At 41.6% G+C, this 22702-nt stretch overlaps 2 protein-coding genes across 3 annotated transcripts; one reads left to right on the top strand and one right to left on the bottom strand.

Annotated features, from left to right (window-relative positions):
• Nucleotides 1-2024: 2024 nt before the first annotated feature.
• On the bottom strand, nt 2025-13123 carry TMEM109 (transmembrane protein 109). Its single transcript, XM_083356288.1, has 4 exons — nt 12342-13123; nt 10924-11195; nt 8236-8338; nt 2025-3321 (listed from the first exon to the last, which is right to left on the bottom strand). The coding sequence occupies exons 2-4, from the start codon at nt 11161-11163 to the stop codon at nt 2939-2941; spliced, it is 726 nt and encodes a 241-aa protein (XP_083212414.1). The 5' UTR covers nt 11164-11195; nt 12342-13123; the 3' UTR covers nt 2025-2938.
• Nucleotides 12239-22356, top strand: LOC310636412 (pre-mRNA-processing factor 19-like). Of its 2 annotated transcripts, none has more exons than XM_083356214.1 (16): nt 12239-12386; nt 14880-15029; nt 15718-15794; nt 16114-16255; nt 16426-16499; nt 16583-16645; nt 16988-17033; nt 17192-17262; nt 17682-17757; nt 18007-18116; nt 18290-18445; nt 18582-18651; nt 18800-18885; nt 19700-19870; nt 21808-21913; nt 22085-22356. In XM_083356214.1, exons 4-16 carry the CDS (start codon nt 16123-16125, stop codon nt 22180-22182), a joined length of 1260 nt encoding a protein of 419 aa, XP_083212340.1. In that variant the 5' UTR covers nt 12239-12386; nt 14880-15029; nt 15718-15794; nt 16114-16122; the 3' UTR covers nt 22183-22356. The 2 variants fall into 2 exon arrangements, with proteins under 2 accessions (XP_083212340.1, XP_083212339.1); XM_083356213.1 differs by lacking the exon at nt 12239-12386 and adding an exon at nt 13399-13628.
• Nucleotides 22357-22702: the final 346 nt, after the last annotated feature.

Below are 22702 nucleotides of genomic sequence, written 5' to 3' on the forward strand. Positions count from 1 at the left end.
AGAGAGAGGTCTGCTCCTGCACAGCAAAACCTGAGCTGCCTGGCCCGGGGCTACCAGCTCTGATACAGGCAGGGAGAAGCCATCTATGCTTCTTGAAAGCATTTCTGTTGGAGCTTGTATGACAAATTAGGCTTTCAGGGCTCAGAGGTATTAGCTGGTGCAGCTATATAAGCAGGTTACAGTATATTTTCTAATATGAATTGCAGAAAAAAATTATTGCTTTATTGTAACAAGCTTAAGAATGTGGTCTGATCACTGCTATGACCTATTTGCATTGGCACGACTAGCAACAGACTTTTTAAAGTAGCCTGTAAATAAAATTTATATTAATAAAATAACAACCATGACAAAGAAGCTGTTACTTAAAAATGAATGAGGCTGGCTTGAGAAATGAACAATAGAGCAATTAGTGTCTTCAGTTTGCCAAGGCAAAATTATGAATGGCTAGAGAGAATCATACATTAGCTTACTGGAATAAAGTACCATCAAGATAAATGAGCTCTGCTTATGGGCCGGCAGTTTTTAACCATTTGAAGTTTTCATCAAACCAACTGCTCCATTTTTGGATGTGAAATCAGTACCCACTAGAGGTTGTCTCCTCTTGCTCATCAAAGAACGGCAGAGCTACTAGTTATATTTCTTGCCACAAAACACATTTTCTTTCACGCAGACAAAGAATAAAAACACTCAAGAGTCTTCCCTACTGCTGAGTAGAAGGGCTTTCCATTTAGCCTTGAACTGGTAGAAAATGATACCAGCTTGAAATTTGCTGTGGCCATTTCCTTCTCTTTTATCCTGTCTCTCTGAGTCTGTTTACTATCACTTTGGCCCTTCTGACTCAGATAAGGAAATCTATGAGCTCTTGCTGTGTCCCAAGGCCCCATGATCACCTTTTGCAACCTTCTAACAAGCAAAGTCAATGGGGAGACCAGATGCCCCTAATTACAGGGTAATAACTTACCAACTGCAGTGATTCACTTAACAACTGTGGCAAGTAAGGTCGTAAAATGAGGCAAAACTCACTTTGAAAAACTGTCTCACTTAACAACAGAAATTTTGGTCTCAATTGAGGTTGTAAGTCAAGGACTACCTGTACAGACAGCCCATAACCTTTAGCCTGCATTCCACAATGGTACAGGCTTAGTGAAAAGTTACACACTAGTACAGAAAGTCTTTCAAGAGCTTCTTAAAAATAAACTTCCTTGAATATGTCATAGAATGAGCCTGCATAAAATGAGCATACCTGACTCTGTAAACCTTAGAGAGGCCTGTAAAGCACTGTATATAAGTCTGAGTGCTGTTGCTATTACTGTTTGGTGTTGTATTGTGATTGCATGCTTATACCCTCACCTCATATGTGAGACATTTACCCTCTACATCAGACATGTCAAACACAAGGCCCGGGGGACGGATCCGGCCTGCAAAGTGGTTTCATGCGGCCCGCAAAGCCATCCTGGAAACAGTGAGGGAACGGCCCCCACTGCCTTGGCCCTGGCCCAGAGACCCTCCTTCTGCCAGAGACCCTCAGATCTGTGCCCCCATAGGCACCCTTGATGCGAACGTTGTAGAGCTGGCCATGCCCACCCAGTAGGCCATACGCACTCTAGCCACGCCCACCCAGTAGGCCACGCCCACCCAGGCCATACCCACCCAGCCCCCTGAGGGCAACCGCAATGCTGATGCGGCCCTCAATGAAATTGAGTTTGACACCCCTGCTCTACATGGAACAGATTTACCCTGAAAGGTGATCCCCACCCCATTCCAATTCCATCTAATCTCAAGGTGTGCAAAATGTATGTATGGCTGTAGCATAATGGTTGAAAAAAACGTTGCTTTGTCCAGTCAAACTAGAAGTCACTGTCTTCCCCCACCGTCATAAGTTCACTCTACAAGATTCTGCACTGAGGAAAAAGATACCAATATAAGCCTGTATATCCACAATCCTTTTTGCATCCAGCTTACATACCTGTGTATTTCCTGCCTTTAGGACCTGAAAAAGCAGCCAAGGACAATGGGATGTGATTAGATAGCCTTTATTTGGAAAACAGTAGCAAACTATTCAAATTATCTAAAGTATATTTATTTATATATATATGTGTATATAGGCAAACAATATGCTGCTAACAGTGTATTTTCTTATATGTATTGTAAACAACAGGTCTCCATTCTCCAATAGGCAAAGAAGTCTTAAGTCTGAATTTATGGTTTTGCTTACTTGCAATATAAATTCAGTCTGGAGAGAAGGCCTGTGTATATTCCCTTGATTGTTTGTTTATGGCTTATCTCTGTTCTGGATCAGCAGGGGAACACCACTTGTCAAAACCGTCTCACACAGAGCACTGGCATGCAAAAGAAAATTATGTAAACTTGCTTTTAAAAGGCATCTTTGGCTTGCATTAAAACAACTTCAACAGGCACAATGTTCTGATTGCTGCATGGAGCAAACACAAACAGAGTAGTCATCTTTAACTTTCCCAGAGGCACTGAGTTTTATAAATATAAGCATGATAGTGTAGAATAATCATGTCCAAGGACCGGTTGTGAACTGTGTAAATCCTCATTCTCTTATCCCCAGTCATGAAATGCTGGTGTTTTTTTTCTTTTTAAAAATAAGCATTTTTCATTACCAGGCCCATTGTCTTTAAAGACACTGCCATGAGTCAAATGAAAAACAGAGTGAGCCCGAGAAGGGAAATGAAAATAAGGAGACAAAAGTAGAGAAAAAGCTTTTCTAAATGTCACTACCAACGGAAAAGCTATAGTAGGTCAGGTGCGATCATTTTCTTAGGGAGGACTTCCATCCTCCTAAATGGTAGTAGGTGGAAAAGATACCATCCAGGAACATCGACAGACTGAAAAAGAAGCAATGTAAGGGATAGAGGAGGAGGGAAATGTAGCTGCTTCTTGGAGGAAATGCGGTCAGCCCCCTGCCTGAAATTTATTCTTCATCCAGGTACCTGGGAGACCGTCTCTGCCGGCGTTGCAGTTCCTCCACTTGGCGCTCCAAGCTGTGCACTTTAGCCTCCAGCCTCGCACCAGAGCGATAGGATCCACTCAGCCAACCCAGCAAGACATAGAGAGTCAGCAAGGCCAACAGAAGTAAAACCTGTACTGGACGGTCAGGCACGGTAAACACAATAAATGCAAAGCAGCCTCCAAAGAGAAGAAATTTGAGGCCCCACATGATGCGGCTCAAAATAGTGAGCAACAGGCTGAACAGCAACGAGAGCACCCAATAGCTAATCAGGGCAGCCAGGCTCCAGAGCAGCAGTGCCTGAACCTGGTCAGGGCTCAGCTTCAGAAACTGTGTTAATCCATCTCCTGAAATAAAAAAAGAAGAAAATAGCAATATGTTCAGTCTAATGAAGCACTACGACAGCCTTTCCCACATGGTACCCCAGGTGAATTAAGTCAAATTTTCAGCCAGGACGGTCTACATCTACGGTAGTTTAGGAGGAAGTGTTATTGCATGCAGGAAAGAAACATGCTTACTAGCTACTTGCAAAGAACAGCTACACTCAAGTGTTAAGTATTACAGTTCAAACAAATTCCTCCTTTCTTATCTCATGGTGTAGATTAATTCCAGTATGCACAGAGCAGCAGGTGGGCATTTTATGGGCATAAATCTTTGCCTATTAAGCTTTGGGCTGCTTCTTTGACTCATTCTGAACAAGGAGGGTGGGGAATTATCCGTTTGCTCCCCTCTCAGCACTGATACAAACACTCAAGGAAATTTCAATCCATGGAATGATTAACCTCATAGCTGAACAAGTCTTAAGATTTATATGAATACATTTTTGAAATTTATAAGGATTAGGGTACTACCCCATATCTGGGTGACATACAGTAAAAAATAATCATATAATATACTTTTAAACTCTGGTAGACAAACAACCATTGAAAGGCAATCAAACACACAAGACCAACTTCTTACTCTAACCAAAAGCCCAGAAAGAGAGACATGTTTTCAGAACTCTTTGGAACAAAGGCAGGGTGGGAGCCAGATAACTCTGGGGTGGGTGGGGGGAACAGTGTAGCAACAGACAATGCACACTTCCTAAGGTCTTATCAGATGAACCTGTTTTGTGGATGGGATCTTCAGCATGGCAATTCTGTCCAATCATAGAGGCTGGGCAGAGGTCACCAAAGACAGATGGTCTTTAGATAACAAGACCCTATGCCATGGAGGGCCTTATAGCACCTTGAATTGTATCCTGAAGTCTACTGACAATCAGTACAGTTCAAGGAGCAAAGGTACTACACAGACTTATAAGTTATGCCCATAATTGCTGTGCCAGCACATTCTGAACCAGCTGCAATTTTCAAATAATTTCTAAGAGCAGCCTCATTGCGGTAGTTCATATGTGAGGCAATCAAATTGTGAGAGACTATCTGAAAGGTCTCCTGGTCCAGGTAAGGACAAAATTGGCACACAGGATGGAATTGTTGAAAGGCCTTCTTAGCCATGGCTTCTACTTCTTCAACCCACCCAATTGAGCAGGAGCTGTGAGTCCAACAAGATTGCCAACTTGCATATCAGTCCCAAAAGAAAAAGGGTAATCTCATTTAGATTAAAGATAAAACATCCCTTGCCCTGGCGGGGTGGGTGGGTTCCAAAAGGCCACAGTAATTCAATCTTTTCCGGGTTGAGTTTAAGTCTATAGAAGCAGTATGGATTTTACAGCATATATTTGCATGGGAGATAAGATTAAGCTAGTGTTAAGATTAGAGTTCCAATCATCAAGGACCACAGTTAAAAATTAGTGGCACAGTAAGTACTACCACATCATACCAATTCATGGTTGGAATCTCCTGCATTTAGAAATCAAGACTTTCCTTGGTTTTGCTATTTCCATCTTTAATCTCTTCACAGATGTTGTTATATCTTCTTCATCTTCCCATCGTCCTGTGCGCCCCCACAGGGAGGGCCTTCTCAGGGTACCGCCGGTTAATGAATGACGGCGGGTTATTCCCAGGGGAAGGGCGTTCTCTGTGGGTGCGCCTGCCCTATGGAACCAAATACCCACGGAACTTAGGACTGCCCCTGACCTTCGCTCATTTCGCCGGGACCTGAAAACTTGGCTCTTCGATCTGGTTGGTCCAGACTGTGGGGTTGTTAATTTAACTGGGTTTTAGATTTACTCTTGGGGCTTGAATTTAATTTGTTTTATTTGTTTTTAATTTTTTGCATTCATAGTTTTAACTGCCCTATAAACCGCCCTGAGTCCTACGGGAATAGGGCGGTATACAAATCCAATAAAATAAATAAAATAAATAAATATCTTCTAACAGCTATTAAGTTTGTTCTGAGATACAGTAATGTCTTTATTGGCTTTGTTTTGTCAATTTTACTGTTTTGACACTGTTTTCCTCTGTTTTTGGTCTTTGGCAGCTTCTTTTCACATTTAGCCCTAGCAACTTGTACTTGATTTCATTCTTTAGTTCCTTATCAGCGAAGTCCAGGACATCAAAGAGATTCCTGGAATTCTTGAAAATGATGAGCTTTCAGGAACATATCATAGAAACCAGTTGGCTTTGTTCTTCCATTTTAGCTTACTTGAAATTTAAACATGAGCAGTTCAAATCTGTTTCAGTCAGTCTTTGCTATTATAACTGAACTCTTTCACCTTTTTGTCTCATAAATATAATCAATTCGATTTTTTTGTGTTGTTCCTCTTTAGCATCTTGAATGGCATCAGATCTGAGAAGCCCATCTTCCAGTGCTATATTATCAATCGCTTTATATTGTCTAGCCATGTGATTTTCTTGTTAAAAAAATACAGGAGTGATTTACTATTGCCTTCTCCTGCATACTGCAATATGAAACGACACTTTGTTATTGTCATAAAGTTCCCATTTGTCTTCATCAACATTCCTATATAGGTGGCTGCTTATTTATTTATTTATTGGCTGCCCAACTCCCACCTATAAGTTCAGGGCAATCCCTAGATAGCTCAACAGTTTTGTGAAAATACAACCTATCTAAGACCAAGGCTAATTGATCTTGTCAGGGCTGAGACTTCAGACACTCATTCAGGATTTTAATATTATCTCTTAGGCAGCTGGCATGACCACCATATCTTGGGTGACCCTCCTGGAAGAAAATATTCCTGCTACATTGTCATCTCTCCTAGAAACATCCTGCCACTCTGCCCCAAAGGGGCTACATAGCAGGACTTGCTATGACAATTACAGCTAACCATAAAAATGCTAATCCTGGCCCTTATAATAATACTGACATTACAATGTAACCTTGAACCTTAAACATCCCAAACCTTAAGTTTACCATAATTCCAGTGCAAATAAATACTGTAAACTGAGTCTCTAAAAAAATCTCAACTGTAATATAAATCTAAGGCATAAAACAGTGCTCTCAGGCATTATCCCGGCACTAATTTTAACCAAAAGCCTTAATGAACTCAAACTCTAATTTGACTAAAGTCCAATACTATAAACCTACTCCCATAACAAAATCTCAGCCATTACATAAATCTAAGGTCTGCTATTACAATAGAATAGGAAGCCAATCCTTGTTCTTAACTTCAGATTCCAGCTTGTTATGGAGGAACCAATCACAGGCCTTAATTCTGATATAATGCTGAACAAACCATGAAGATTGCTGGGTGTACTTTGTTATTTCTGAGGTGAGAAAGAGCTAAGATACATCAAATTATTAGCAATCATGCTCATTTGTAATGAACCAAAACTGACTTTTCTGAGATATACAAACATCAGCAAAGTTACCTTTAATTTCATCGATCTGGACAGGGGTATAGTATTGTTTTTGCAATAGACATGTTCATATTTAAATATATTTTTAGATACATTCATCAGTTCTGGAAAGACACAAGACTACATCCTGAGCATCCTGTATTTGGAAACTGACTCTGCTAAACCCAGTGGACCTTTCCTACTAGAAAATGCACACACACCCCAAGGACAAAGTGCATTTATGATGAAGGCAAAAAGATGCCAATGTAACATTCTCTGCCATATAACTGGTCAGCAACATATTTTCCAAAAGAAAAGCATTGAGGATGTCAGTAAGGAAGCCTATTGGGAGGGAAGAAAAAGGCTTTTCTTCCAGATTAGCAGAAAAGTATACAAAATTGGCAACCAGAGAGAGGCGTGGGATCTACCAGTGGTATGGCTAGGCCACCCCAAAAGCTCCCAAGATAGCTTAAGATTTGGGAATACTTAGTAGCAAACATAAATGGCTCAACTTGGGTTTCTCTCAAAAAACTACCCAGGATTGAACTGTTGAAGAAAGGGCTATCAGAAAGATTGAAGAGTATCTATTCGTTCACCTTGTCATCAAGAAAACAACATGGGTATCTTCTGAGTTCAATTTTACCTCTGAAAGGAATAAAATATTATTCAGAAATTTCTAATGAGTCTAAAGGACATTAGAAGAACCCACCTGAAAATCCTAAGTAATAACGGTTGTCTCTCTATCTCATCTAAAAGTTGACAAGTACAAATGTGACAAGTTGAAAACGCTAGCTAACTGAAACCGCAAGTAGTAGGAAAATAACACCTGTAAGTCTAGAGCTCATTGCATAACCACAGACAGATAAAAAGCAAGGTTCGTTCATAGAATAGCAGATGGTGATAGACAGGATGGGCACAAAGGGGGCTTCTTGAAAAATGGTAGGGTAGGGGGGCAGTGGTTTTAGGTGGACCGGAGTAGTTTTCGGATGATTGGGAAAGGGGTGTTGAGTGTGATAAGGGAGGGGGGAATATAAAAATGTGTGAAACAGCTGTTTAAGGTGTGACTGAACTCCTGTGTGTGTTTCAGTTCACCAAGCCTTTGCAAACGCTTTTTAAATAAAACTTTGTTGCTGGAATTCCAAGTGAGTTTGTTTGTTTTGGGATATTGAGCCACGTTCCAAACACCTCTTTGAAGAAACTAATAACTTTCTGAAAGAATACTGACAACAATACACATGCTACGGTACATTGTTAGCCTAAGATTACTAGAAACCAAACCAGATTGGCTTTTGCTGCAAAAAAAGCATGCTGATTCCCACTCATAGTGATTCAGTTTAGGCACACATTTAATATCACAATCCTTCCTTTGCTTAATTGGAAGACAATACCACAAAATTTGAAAGGGGGACTAAAGTAAGAATAGGACTGTGTCCCTTGATACTGTTAGATTGCAGCATGCTGAACTTCTTCTGTTAACTTGCATCTTTCCCCCCCCCCCACTATGCCAATAACCTGGTCACTTACCAGCCAATCCAAAGGATGTAAGAAACTGCCCTACAATTCGAGCCACAACAGATAAAGCTGAAGAGATTCCAGAGGAAACTATCCAAAGCAGGGCAGACGTATTCTGCAAGGAGACCAAATAAGAGAACACAGAATTCTTCTACAGCACTTATTATCAAACATTCTGAACAACTCTAAATAATACATGTCAATTTACCACAAAGGGGATCGCCTGGGCCACATAGCAAATAGTAGGCCTGCAGCTCCCTCCAGTGCTGAAATGAGTTGGGATTAAATCGAGCAGTGATAATAAGGTGCAGATTTAACAGATGACTAAAATTGTAAACCAAATGGAAAGCATCAAAGCACATGCGCTCTGAATGGCAAAAAGAGTTAGGAATCGTGCACAAAACTAAGAGCCTGCTTGGTTGATATAGTAGCAGATTTGAAGTTACCAGCCACTAAAAGTGTCAGAGCCATTGTGCAATCGAAGTAGGCTGCAATCCAATGGGAAACCTTTCCAGGATGAGACTTCTATCCTGCCCAGCATACTTTAAAAAAGTATAAATGGCTTTTACAAAGTTATTGGCTTGGCAATGCTTTCGCCACCGTTTTCATTCTCCCACCATCTTTGAAGTGAAAGTGTCTGTGAAAGACGAATGATCACAAGTACTCAAAAGGATTTTGCAGAACTGAGACCTTATTCCCACAGAACTCCATCTGCATTGGTTTCTCCCCTGGAAACTCTACTTCATTCTCAACCAAGTGGGGGTCAGAGAAGTCAGGAGGTTTTTGTGATACTATTCTAAGGCTATGGGAAAATCTTTCCATGTAATTTATACAAAATACGGTTGCCAGCTATGACATTACTTCTGAACTTCGGAGTAGCTTACACTGAATTGGGAGCATATGTTGGCATAATCAGGAGTCTGATGTTTGAAAACTTAGCAGAAAATCTGTTCTTTAAAAAAAACAGAAGTAGTGGATTTGGACTTGACGTTCAGAAAATGGTTTGTATTACAATCTGAAACTTGTGGGAATTTGCAGCTGTCATTCCTGTGAAGAAGCAAATCAATTTATATTTTCTTTCCGTCCATTGGATACTCATTATAACATATTATACTGAATAAGCTGTTTAGAATCCCTTTGAAAATAGAAGAAACCAGTTCTAAAATCTTCCCAAGAAAACTGTAGGGACTTCTGCAGGCAGTTTCCAGAGCTCAGGACTGAGTCAAAAGGGTGTATGCATGCACACCCACCCACAAGATAAAAAGGGTTTTAGGAGTAAGATGGAGAGAGAATAATTTTTCTTCCACATTTAGGGTATACTGCACTCTCAAAATATATCCTAAAGAGCTGATGAACACTTGTGGATGAAATATGAGGGAAAAGACTCAACTAAAATATTTGATGGTGGAAGAGAGGGAACTTAGAATTCATTTATAACATATTAAAATTGATTACAGTTATGTTAACTCTTTGCAAGTATATTTACTCAGTTGAATATCATTTACAAATTATTACATTGCATTACTTGGGGGGGACATCAAGAATGTTCACAGACTGCAATCAGCTAACCAAAACTGCAGTACAAGACATTCCCTAGGTCCTTTTGTGTGTTTGTGTAAAGAAAAGCTGAGCTATTTTGAGCCAAAATCCTATTTTAAAAAAAGGGATACAAATCAATCCTGAATAGTGCTCAGGAAATAATATACTGAAATATTTCCTCCTATGAAAAACTGAGAAGACTCAAAAATCAACATGAAGGATATGGACGTATTATATACTAACTATTGGTAAACAAGGTTTTTCTTTAAACAGCATGATTGAGTGTTCTATCTGAATGAATGAATGAACCTTTATTGTCAAAGTACAACCATGTATACATTGAGATTGGCTGAGCCTCCCTTCGTGCCCCCACCCCCAGCTTACAGTGACACAAACCCTCAATCTTATTACACCATGTGAGCTAATTGCACAACGCACCGGACTCGCAAGTCAATCATGCATAAAGTTTATAAAATTATTTCCTGTTCAAAAGCCTAACAGCCCATGGATAAAAGTTGTTCTTCGGCCTGTTGGTACGGCTGGCTATACTCCTATATCTCCTACCCGATGGTAGGAGAGTAAAGAGATACCGACCAGGTGTGAGTCGTCCCTGAGAATTTTCCTCACTCTTCCAAGGCAGTGAGCCCTGGCGATGTCATCCAGTGGTGTCAGGGGACAGCCCACAATTTCTTGTGCTGTGCTCACCACCCTCTGTAATGCTTTCCTATCCATGGCTGTCAGACCAGCATACCAAACCACAATACCGTACGAGAGGACGCTCTCTATAGTAGACCGGTAAAAGAGGGTCATAAGCCGTTGTTCTACCCTGCTCTTCCGCAAGACCCTGAGAAAGTGAAGTCTCTGTTGGGCCTTTCTGGCCACCTAGGTTGTATTAACTTTCCAGGTAAGGTCTTTGCAGAGGTAGAAATTATCTCTGGATAATTTCCTAGAAAACTATATAACTATATATTTTCCCAAATTGTGTCACTCATTTCATAAGTATGTGACTTATTTTCCGCAGATATATATATATATATATATATATATATATATATATATATATATATATATATATATATATATATATATACATACACACACACACACACACACACACACACACACACACACATATAGACAAGAACAGCACTTCTGTCATACCTCATTCAGCATCAGAAAGTTCTCTTTACCAATCAAATTCTCCAGTGTCTTCCTTACAGTACGAGTAACTTCAAATAAAAAGTCAGGTTCCACACGTTTCTTTTCCCAAGATGATCTTTGATGATGTTGGGCACTGGCAAAACAGGTGTTCATGAAAGACAGCAAGACAATGGTGCCCAAGAATGAGATGAGCATCATCTTGCGGTGGCAACTCCATAAATTAAGTTTTCTTCCAATCATCTTTCCAGTGTTTGTCTTCACACCCTGTCTTTCTGCAAGTATGGTTAAAAAAAACACAGATTAAGAGAAAGCATATTTCTCTCCATGTTCGTACCCAGACAGGGTTATAAGAGGAGAGGCTTTGAAAATCACGTCCTACACAGCTTGAGAATTACAAGTTAATGCCGACACCTTCAACTGGGCGCAGTAAGCAATCGGCCACTATCTGCAATCATTCAGCTTAGATGTCATAACACTAAACAGCAACCAAGCTGCAACTGTTTACACTAATTGGAACTTCCAGGTACTTTTAAACATTAGTTCCCCAGAGTGCTTGTTCAGCCAACATGGTATAACTAAGGCGTGGAAAATATAGGTTATTACTTGATGCTTAGAGAAGACAAAATTGCATAACTGGTGGTAAATGCAAATGCTGATGCTGATTGTATTGTCATTTTCTATTGCTTCACAATTATGGCATCTCCCCAGCAATACCCCCAGATTCTTATTTAAAAAATTGAAAATTCAAAGGATGTGAAATTGTTGGCATTTACAATAAAGCCTATGGCTCAGCCTGTCCTTAGAAACTCTCCACACAGTTCCCTTAATTGCTGCTTTGTTTCAAGCCTCAGTAGTCAGAATTTCCAGATTCACCCAGAAAACGAATCATATCTCCTAAGTCTGAAGTCTGCTTCGGAAAAGCTTCCAACTCTACAGAGTTTACCTACTCTAGGCAAACTACTGGGTATAGATTTTAAAAAAAACTACTCCAAATAAAGAGGCAATTACAACCAAATTAATCTTCTACACACTCTTGGTGTCCCTATCATATAGCCTGTTTCCAGAAACGTAAGAACAAATGCATAACCAATCTCAGGACCCGTTTCCACCGCCACCTTTATTTTCCAGCAAGTTGAGCAAGATCCGATTCTCTTTTTTTTAAAGTTCATTTCTTGGCTCAATCACAACCTACAGGAAAGCCACAACATTTTCCGCAACATCCTTCGTGAGCAGCGCTTCGTAAATGGTAATCTCCACTCTCTCGTCAGCTTGTCTGAAAGCGAGAAGCTGCTTCTCCCCCCGAAAACTTCAGGTGAGCTGCATTAAAGGAAGAACTCGTGCGGGAGGGAATGGCGAGGCTACCCGCACCTTGGGGACCGGACGCCGCTGCCGCCGAGGAAAGTTGGGTGGATAGTTACCTTGTCCCGAGCTTGAAGAAAAGGAGTGGAATGGCAGCTCCAGCGGTATGGACAATTTATTTTCTCTCCCTCGGGGGAAATTCAAAAAACAGCCCCGGCCTCCAAGTCCAGCTACTTTCTGGGAAATGCAGTCCAAGCAGCGTCGGAAGACGGTTTAAATCCTAGTCAGGAGCATGCTCAGAATTGTACTCCTGTAATTATTTATTTTGCAAGATATAAATATAATACCCGCAGTCTCTTTTAAGCTTACCCACGGAGTGCCTTCCCTTCAGAAATAAGAGCCGCACCTTTCTTTATGGAAAGCTTGTGAAAACTTGCCCGAAGGGCGGGTAGCGGGAAAGTGGCCGGAGATCCATAGGTTGTGATTATTGAATTTGGTATATGATAGTTCCTTTTATTATTATTTGATTGCGATGATTATAATATGTGTACTGCTTATAGTATCGGAATGACTGAAGTGGCATAAGGCATCTGTAGTAAATGAAAAAGAGCAACATAAAAATAAATTATCTGTGCATTTTTTGCGCTCGTAACACTGGCATGCTTCCAAACGTTTCTAAGGCAGCGATGAAAATTGCAAACGGTCAGCCTCCGCAATGTTGTTGTCGCCTAAATCTTCAACTATTTATGGCAATTTCTGCCTCCGAATTGGGCACGCTATCGACGTTTTTGGTCTATCGCCAACAATCAAGTTTCAAACACAGCGAAGGGCTGATTCCAGTGTTTCGAAGTCGTCTAAAGTTTATATGAAAAGTAATTTGGTTACTTTTGCTGTTACTTTTCCTGCTGGCTCGATACATTGGATAAGTACGTGGATTTTTTATTTATTTATTTTGCACTCTCCATTGTTTCCATTCTGTTACAGGAGCACGGCAACTGACGCTGAATAAATCTATTTTTCTAGCTACATATACTGTATTTCGAGACCAGCGTTATGCCGAACAAGTGCATGACGGGAATGGTAGTTTTCCCGGGTCCTCCGGATCCGGAAGTAGCTTGTTTTCGCCGGACGGTTAGGTCACGCGGCGGGGGTTGTTCCTCTAAGGGGGACGTGAGAGAGAGAGGAGAAATTCCGCTTCCGGCCTCCGCTGGAGGTTCGCGCGCTATTCGTGCCCTGCGGTGTGGTGGCGTTTAAAAAAAAAAAAGCTGAGGCGGGCTCCCGAGAGGCGAATCATCTTCCTTGGCCTCGTGGCCCCCGAAACAGCCATAAGGATTAAACCGAGGATTATAATATTTACAACGTCCGCGGGGGGATTATACTGCGCGCCATGTCTCTCATATGCTCCAGTGAGTGACCCGCTATCTCCTTGGCTCGGGTTCTTCCTTCCCGCACAGCTGCGGTCTCGCATGGAGGGGGAAGGCGAGAGAGAGAGAGAGGCAGACTCCCCTTTTAACAGCAGCAGCAACTTATAAATCTTAGGGAGTTTTTTTAAATTGGTCACAGAAACTGAGTTCGGTTATGATGAATTGTGCAAATACGTAATCCATATAGAAGTGGAAGAAGCCATTAAAGCTATCAAGGCCAACCATCTGCTCAGTGCAAAAATGTTATATTCATCACATTTTTGAACCACCGTCTCCCTCACAGAGAATGCAAATTAATCATCAATTACAAATTACAATCCAGCCCTTGCTAGTATAGATCCAGTGAAGGGGAGCCTGTACCTCTCTAAATAATTAGTTCCTGTATTCATCTGCTCAGCTAGAATCCACCTTTCTGCAATCATTATTCTTTATCTTGGAGTAATGGGCATCAATTCTTGACCTGTATTATTTAAACCACTTCAGATACTTCAAAAATGCTATCTTACTCCAATTATTTTTTCCCCTCAAAGCTAAACCTATCCAATTCCTTCAGTGTCTCATAAGCATTTCTGGCCCTCTGATTTCTTTGTTGTCCTCTTACCTGTGCCATTTACTTTGAATCTTGTTTTTGGGGTCCACAAATGGACACAATATTTTAGAGCTACCTGAATCAGAATGCAACGATCTAATTTGAAACTACCATCAAAACAGATTAAACTTACATTCAGTTTTTTGGCAACTATTGTGATTTTTCATTGCTTGTATTTAGCTTATGATTAACAGGTCTTTTTCACGAATACTGCTATCAACTTTTCATTTTCTTTTCAGTGAAGACATTCATTTGCATTTGTCACTATCACATTTTATCTCTTATTTTCCTACCAATTATATTTTCAGTTTAACTACATCTATAATAGCATAAATTACAGATTGTGTTTTGTACATGGCGTTTCCATCTTAAGACCTTAAGAATTGTCTTGCATCTGATTTGCATAAATAACATTTCCAACCGTAGGGTTTTTTAGATATTATTAAATCAATGTTTTGCTTATCTTCTTTTGGGACTTGATATCCTAACAGAATATTAATTGTTTGTAACCATCTGAAGTTCCATATATTGGGAGGTCTTACTGTTATTTCTGTATATTTTTAAATCCAAAGGCAGTTTAACTTAGTTTACAGAAGATGTTTGTTTTAATGATTTTTTCTCTACCTCCATCTTTTTTCTTGCAGTTTCTAATGAGGTACCAGAGCATCCCTGTCTGTCCCCAGTCTCAAATCATGTTTATGAGCGAAGACTGATTGAAAAGTATATTGCAGAGAATGGGACTGATCCAGTAAACAACCAGCCACTGTCTGAGGAACAGCTGCTAGATATCAAAGGTAAGGAAGATCAGGAGAATTACTTTGTTGAATGCAGACTACCTAATCTGACTGATCTCTTACAACCTTGTAGGAAAGTCTTGAAAAAATTTGTTAGTTTATTGTAAGATGTGAAATGATTCCAAAATATCAGGGCCAGGTTTAAGGAGAGGATTGTTCAACAAATCCATTTAGAACAATGCTATATGTATAGATCTCATTTATTTATTAAATTATATGCTGCCTAACTCCCTAACCAAAGCAACTCCTGACTAAAATGTATATCTGGCACTTCTCCCTAATCAGAAATACCACCTCTGTTTACATTCACATTTTCTCACTTTGTACATTGTCCATTGTTTCTATGTTGCTCTTTCCATACGATTTGCTTGAGCATCTGTCTCCAACTATAATTATATCATTGTCTGTGGTCGAATTTTTATAAAACATCTGTCCCTTCTGCAGATTTTTTCAGCTCCTTTGGTTTTAAAATAGCAAGGCATGAATATAGCAGCCTTGCTTTTCCAGTGCCATCCATAGTCTTCAATCCTACCCCCAGCTGGATCACACTGGAAGAAACCCCACAACAATAGGCAAAAAAATAATTCACTTAAAAGTTGACATAAGTGTCCTAGCCACGGTTTAAAGACTTGTGAGGGTAGATATTGGGGTTCTTTAGAATTAATGCTTGTATATATTTCTTTCACAGTTGCCCACCCAATTCGGCCTAAGCCTCCTTCTGCTACCAGTATTCCAGCTATCCTGAAGGCCCTACAAGATGAATGGGTATCTATCTATCTATCTATTCATACAGTAATCCAGAATTCATATTTTATCGTGAGCAAGAGAGTTCTGCCACTCGTGTAACATCCAGAATCAGATTTTGTGCTCACAGAACAAAGGATTAGTTAAAAAAAATCAGTTGATTTCAGATGTCATGAAAGCTATCCATTTTCACTTTGCTTTTTCTGTTCACAAGAGTGGAAAGACCAAGGCAGAAATTAATGGGCTGCATGTGCTGGCGTGCTGTGTATTCATAGTTACTAAGCCAGCATGTCCATATGTCGCCCCCTACAATATTAATGTGTGAAATTACTTCCTTCAGGATGCCGTCATGCTACACAGTTTCACTTTGCGCCAGCAGCTTCAGACTACACGCCAGGAACTTTCTCATGCACTCTACCAGCATGATGCTGCCTGCCGTGTCATTGCTCGTCTCACCAAAGAGGTGACTGCTGCAAGAGAAGGTACAGAATATTTTATTTTTTAAATGGTATCCAAGAAAATAATAATAATAAATAATAATAATAATAATAATAATAATAATAATAATAATAATAATAATTTAATTTCTATACCGCCCTTCTCCCATTATGCCAACTGTGCTAAACCTGAAAAATCATCTCTTTCTTCACAGCTTTGGCAACTCTGAAACCCCAGGCTGGCATGATTGTTCCCCAAGCTATACCCTCTTCACAACCAAATCCTATGGTACGTTCCTCGTAATTTTGTAATTCTTTTCATGCTGTGTCTTCTTTCTCTGAACTGAAATGCTTTATTTGCTCTTTTTCCAGGGTGCCGGTGAACCAATGGATCTAGGAGAGTTGGCAGGAATGACCCCAGAGATTATCCAGAAAGTAAGAAATGTTTTGGGCTCAGGACTACAAGTAAACAGTTATAATACATTGGCCTGAGCTGTTAAATACATAGAAGTGATTGTGCCATTTCTGTAGTAGGATTGTGCAAAAAGGTTTCCTTTGAATCAGTCTGAGTGTGTAACTTTGCAAAACACCTAATTTCAAGGACGAAATTGCCTGTTTCAGGATTTTACAAAACTTTGAAAATGTTTCAAGTGGTTCATTTCATTCTCAAAGGATGTTTTTATGCGTAAAACACACACTTTTTGCCTATCCTATATCACTGTGCCTTCAATTTTTTATTAAAGCTGCTATGTCTAATATTATTTTTCTCTCTTGCAGCTTCAAGACAAAGCCACAGTACTGACCACAGAGCGGAAAAAGGCAAGTGCCCCTTTTTACTAAAGCTGGCTGTGGAATTGGGTGATTCTGGGATATGCCTAGAAATTTTCTTTGCAGAAGAATTGCTAAGAGAGATCCAGTTGCTTGTCCTAGGTAGTTTGTGTTCTTGGTGGATGAGTTCTCTTTTCTTCTTTTGACAGAGAGGGAAGACTGTGCCAGAGGAGCTGGTGAAACCAGAAGAACTTAATAGATACCGGCAGGTGGCTTCACACGTGGTAAATATAGGATCGATTGAGAAGATTATCCTAAGAGTCCAGAAAATGGCTAAATTTCTTTAACACTGCTGGTGAATTTCCTCATTGGGAGCACATTTACATTAACGATAGTTCTCTACATGTTAGGTATTGTTCTGCTCTGGATTGTCTGAGAGATTATGTGCACTTGGGGCTTTCAAAAATACAGAATTTCTAGTATGCACCTAGTACCTCTGCATCCTCATTTTTGCAGTAGATTTTGGTCTTTACTACCAAAATCCAATATCTAATAGCAAACAAAAGTATGGACTAAACACACACCAACATACAAACCCCACGCACACCTTTTATAAAATCTTCCTCCTATGTTGCTTGCTTGTCAGTGAATAATATGAGAAGCCTTGGAATCCTAATTGCAATACTTTTGTGTTTTTAAACAGGGATTGCACAGTGCCAGTATCCCTGGCATCCTTGCTCTTGACCTGTGTCCTTCTGACACCAACAAGATCCTAACAGGTATGTTAAGACTTCTGCCTCCTTTTTCCCCCAGAGTGCTGTTTATTGCTCCCTGTTTATCTTTAAAAGGATAGTAGCTTATAACTCATTTTTGTGTTGCTGAAGTCTATTTCCATGAAACACTAGTAGTAATGTTACTGCAATATCACGCCAGTAATATATGTTTTAAATCAACCACTGAAGAATGCTTTCTGTTAATAGATTCTGCTGCCGAGCTGCCCTGGTTTCTTAGTTTTGTCTTGTTCGCAGGTGGTGCTGATAAGAACGTTGTTGTCTTTGACAAGAGCTCAGAACAGATCCTGGCTACCCTGAAAGGTCACACAAAGAAGGTCACCAGCGTAGTGTTCCACTCATCCCAGGTAAGAGCTCTGGATTTTCTGCAGGATTTTTCCATGAGAAAATCAGACGGATTATATTTATACAACCATAAACAAGGTTTCAAGGTTTTCTCATACATTAGTTGAAGACGTCTGGCTTGCACGTGGTCTTACAGAATTGGTATTTGAGGCGATGACGTCTCTTTGCCCTCCAGGAACTGGTGTTCTCAGCATCTCCAGATGCCTCTATCCGGATTTGGTCAGTCTCTGGCGCCTCCTGTGTGCAGGTTGTACGAGCCCATGAAAGTGCTGTCACAGGGCTGAGTCTCCATGCAACTGGCGATTATCTTCTGAGCTCTTCTGATGACCAGGTGAGTGAATTCAGAATGTCTGTTCGCCTAGATTATTTTTTTTAAAAAAAATAAGAATTCAACATAACAATAATGAAAGTCACGATCTTCTGGCGCCAACTGCTTATACACAATCTCAAATCTTTGCTTTTTATAGTATTGGGCTTTCTCTGACATCCAGACTGGCCGTGTTCTCACCAAGGTCACAGATGAAACGTCTGGCTGTGGTAAGGATTTTACACTTAGAATCTAAATTTAGCATTCTGTGAGAGCTGCTGGAGTGAGTGTAGTCTCAATGTGTTGGGCATCTGGGTAGGAATAACCTGGTTAGGAGCTCCCTCACTTACACGATGATCCACTACTCTTTTCCTGCAGCTCTCACCTGTGCTCAGTTCCACCCTGACGGGCTTATTTTTGGGACAGGAACAATGGACTCCCAGATTAAGATCTGGGACCTAAAGGTAAGAATTGGCTTGTATTATGATAAATGTTGGAAAGTTTTACTTTGCAAGACTGATTATTAAGGATTTGCTGACACTGACCATGCATATTCTAAAATATCCTTATCTTTTTAGGGCTTTGAATGACAAATGCTTTAAAGCTCTTAACTAGAGCTTGGAGATTTAGAATATCCCAGAAGTCTAGTAATACATCCTGAATAGTTTTATTTGCTGTTTATCTGCTGTATTATCTGGTGTTTTAAATTCATAAGATTATCTGCTGCTTTAAGTTCAGCATTATATTTTTTCAAGAGTACTTTATGTTTTAAAGTGTTGCAATGCATACTTTTTGGAACACATAATCTTAATGAATTGAAATATGAGCTCAGAAATATCACTACTATTTTGATTGTCGGTTAATGCTTTTGTTCATAAGTTGAAAGAATTATGTTTATGTTTTTATTGCTGGATTCAGTACAAAGATTTAAGGTAACTACATCATTGTGTAAATTGTCTTGAGAAAATCATTTGAGAGGTGACATAACAGTTTTTTAGTTATCATTACGTCACCTAAAGCGAATGGAAGCACTTTAGTGATGCACTAAAGGCTAATTTTATTTTCTTTCAAACAGTTTTTTTAATCTCTTGAAATCTGATCTATCTATCTGAACTATGTATACTCCTAGGTATTGCTGTTAATGTTACATTGAGCTCAAAACATTATACAGGAATATTATTGAAAGGCCTGATCTCAAAGGCAGGGGAGAGACATGAGTTGTATTTCTTTGGAGGGTACAACATCAGTCTAATAGCACTAATTACTTGCCTTCCTTAGGAACGGACTAATGTCGCAAACTTCCCTGGACACTCTGGTCCCATTACTAGCATTGCCTTCTCCGAGAATGGCTACTACTTGGCCACTGCTGCTGATGACTCCTCAGTCAAACTCTGGGATCTCCGCAAGCTGAAGAATTTTAAGACGCTGCAGCTGGATAATAACTTTGAGGTTTGTTTAGTTGCATTTTGTTTGTAAATTGTACATTTTTGAGCCCGCTGTATTTTAATCTCCTCTGACAGATTTCATCTGGCTACTTTTAAAGCTTTGGAATCTTCCTTGGGATGGGACAAAATCTGTTTCCTCTGTGTGAGAGCTTGGTTTATTTTGAATTGTGTGCACCCTCAAACTGCAGACTCTAAGGAGCTTACATTATAGTACAATACAAAATAATCCAAACCATAATAGTAATTCCCAAATAATTACTGGCTACATTCAGTTGTGACATAGACCACAGGTCGGCAACCTGCGGCTCCGGAACCGCATGCGGCTCTTTGAGCCGTCTCTTGCGGCTCTCAGCCGCCCGGTGCGCGCGCACCTCTTCCAACGGGCAGTGGTGCGCGCGCACCTCTCCAAATGGAGAGTGGCACCGCCCGTTTGGAGAGGTGCACGCGCACCTCCCCAAACCTTTGGAGAGGTGCGCGCGTACTTCTGCGCGAATGGGCAGCGGTGCCGCTCTTTGAGGAAGCTGCTGCGGCCCGTCTGCGAAGCTGCCGCTTTCGGCAGCTTCGCAGATGGGCCGCGGCAGCTTCCTCAAAGAGCGGCGGCCCTGCCCATTCCGAGAGGTGCGCGCGCACCTCTCCGAACGACCGGAGGTGCGCGCGTACCTCCGCGCGAATGGGCAGCGGTGCCGCTCTTTCAGGAAGCTGCCGCGGCCCGTCTGTGAACCTGCCGAAAGCGGCAGCTTAGCAGACGGGCCGCAGCAGCTTCCTCAAAGAGCGGCGCCCCTGCTCATTCCGAGAGGTGCGCGCGCACCTCTCCGAACGACCGGAGGTGCGCGCGTACCTCCGCGCGAATGGGCAGCGGTGCCGCTCTTTCAGGAAGCTGCCGCGGCCCGTCTGTGAAGCTGCCGAAAGCGGCAGCTTAGCAGACGGGCCGCGGCAGCTTCCTCAAAGAGCAGCGGCCCTGCCCATTCCGAGAGGTGCGCGCGCACCTCTCCGAACAACCGGAGGTGCGCGCGTACCTCCGCGCGAATGGGCAGCGGTGCCGCTCTTTCAGGAAGCTGCCGCGGCCCGTCTGTGAAGCTGCCGAAAGCGGCAGCTTAGCAGACGGGCCGCGGCAACTTCCTCAAAGAGCGGCGCCCCTGCCCATTCCGAGAGGTGCGCGCGCACCTCTCCGAACGACCGGAGTTGCGCGCGCACCTCCCCAAACCTTTATGGAGGTGCGCGCGTACCTCCACGCGAACGGGCAGCGGTGCCGCTCTTTGAGGAAGCTGCCGCTTTCGGCAGCTTCCTCAAAGAGCGGCGCCGCTGCCCCTTCGCACGGAGGTACGCGCGCACCTCCCCAAAGGTTTGGGGAGGTGCGCGCGCAACTCCGGTCGTTCGGAGAGGTGCGCACGCACCTCTCGGAATGGGCAGGGGCGCCGCTCTTTGAGGAAGCTGCCACGGCCCGTCTGCAAAGCTGCCGAAAGCGGCAGCTTTGCAGACGGGCCGTCGCCGTCGGGCAACCGGGAACCGGTTCCATCTCATTTTTAAAAAAATGGCAGCCGCGTGCGTCCGCGCATGCGCAAAAAACCTTTTTGCGCATGCGCGTGCATGGACACACGCACGCGGCTCCCTCTTTTTTAAATTTGTGATGGAACCGGTTCCCAGTGGCTCTTTTTCTTTTTTAGGTTGCCGACCCCTGACATAGACTAACATTTATTCCAGGAAGACTGCAGAAGAGCAGTATTTCCTGAACGTTAATAGGGAAGGCACCATGCCTGACATTGGGGAGCAAACTATTTCAGAATGTAAGATTCATAGCAGAAATGGTCATTTCAAGGATCCCACTTCCCTTAAAGTAGGGAGTTCTCCCTACTTGTTTGTATTAGCTGGTAAAGTCCTAGAGGATGTGAACATATAATGCTTTGCTTCTAGAAACCTATTTTCTGTGCCTTTCCTCTTTAGGTGAAGTCTCTCATCTTTGATCAGAGTGGTACCTATCTGGCCCTGGGTGGTACTGATGTCCAAGTGTTCATCTGTAAGCAATGGACAGAAGTTCTTCATTTCACAGGTATGAGATTGTTGGCTTTTGTATCACTGTCCAGAGATGCTATACAATACTGCCTTTTGTACTGGTGGTTAGCATCAGTGCTTCGGTTATTTCTGCTCCCTTCTGTTTCTTTGAAGAGATAATCATAGAGTGGAAAATATCTCATCTGACTGTCCTGTCTTTTTTCCACAGAGCATAGTGGGCTGACAACTGGAGTAGCCTTCGGGCACCATGCTAAGTTCCTCGCTTCCACAGGCATGGACAGAAGCCTGAAATTCTACAGCCTGTAGCTTCTGTTTCTAGGATGCAAAGCAGCTGGATCCTATTCTCTGCTGTAATAAAAAACTATGGGATACACATGGGGTGTTGGACTGATGGAACATCATGTACATTATAGCTGCTGGTGTCAGTTTTCTGTAGCATGGAAAATTGCCCAGAGTTTTAAATATATTTGTTTTCCTCTGTGTTGGTTTTTCATGTAGATCTGCAACTGTAACAATACTTGGTCAAAACCCATGCACTGCTGACTCTCTAATAGGGATAGTGGCAGAGATGAGGATGAGGAAAGGGTTGGGGAGATGTGCAGTTTTTTGTATGCTGCTCTCTAGTTTCATTAAAAAAGCACTATTCAACTGTAACAATGTGCTTTTGGGTGGTATCTTACATTTCAAACATTTGTATATTGAACTACATTTTGCCAACACACACAGGTTGGCAAATTACAAATGTTTATACATAACAGCTTTTGAATTTCTCACAGCATGAGAAGGTATCACAGTTCAGCAATTTTGATGATGAATTCCTTAAATT

The sequence above is a fragment of the Vipera ursinii genome (genome assembly GCF_947247035.1).
Source record: "Vipera ursinii genome assembly, chromosome: 1".
NCBI classification, from domain to species: Eukaryota; Metazoa; Chordata; class Lepidosauria; order Squamata; family Viperidae; genus Vipera; species Vipera ursinii.

Coding starts and splice junctions, on each gene's coding strand:
- LOC310636412 (XM_083356213.1), top strand. Junction 17,758..18,006: donor CACCAACAAGATCCTAACAG/GTATGTTAAGAC, acceptor TCTTGTTCGCAG/GTGGTGCTGATAAGAACGTT. Junction 18,886..19,699: donor TTAAGATCTGGGACCTAAAG/GTAAGAATTGGC, acceptor TGCCTTCCTTAG/GAACGGACTAATGTCGCAAA.
- TMEM109 (XM_083356288.1), bottom strand. CDS start 11,163: ATGATTGGAAGAAAACTTAATTTATGGAGTTGCCACCGCAAGATGATG. Junction 8,339..10,923: donor ACTTTCTGATGCTGAATGAG/GTATGACAGAAG, acceptor GTCTCCTTGCAG/AATACGTCTGCCCTGCTTTG. Junction 3,322..8,235: donor TACATCCTTTGGATTGGCTG/GTAAGTGACCAG, acceptor TTTTTATTTCAG/GAGATGGATTAACACAGTTT.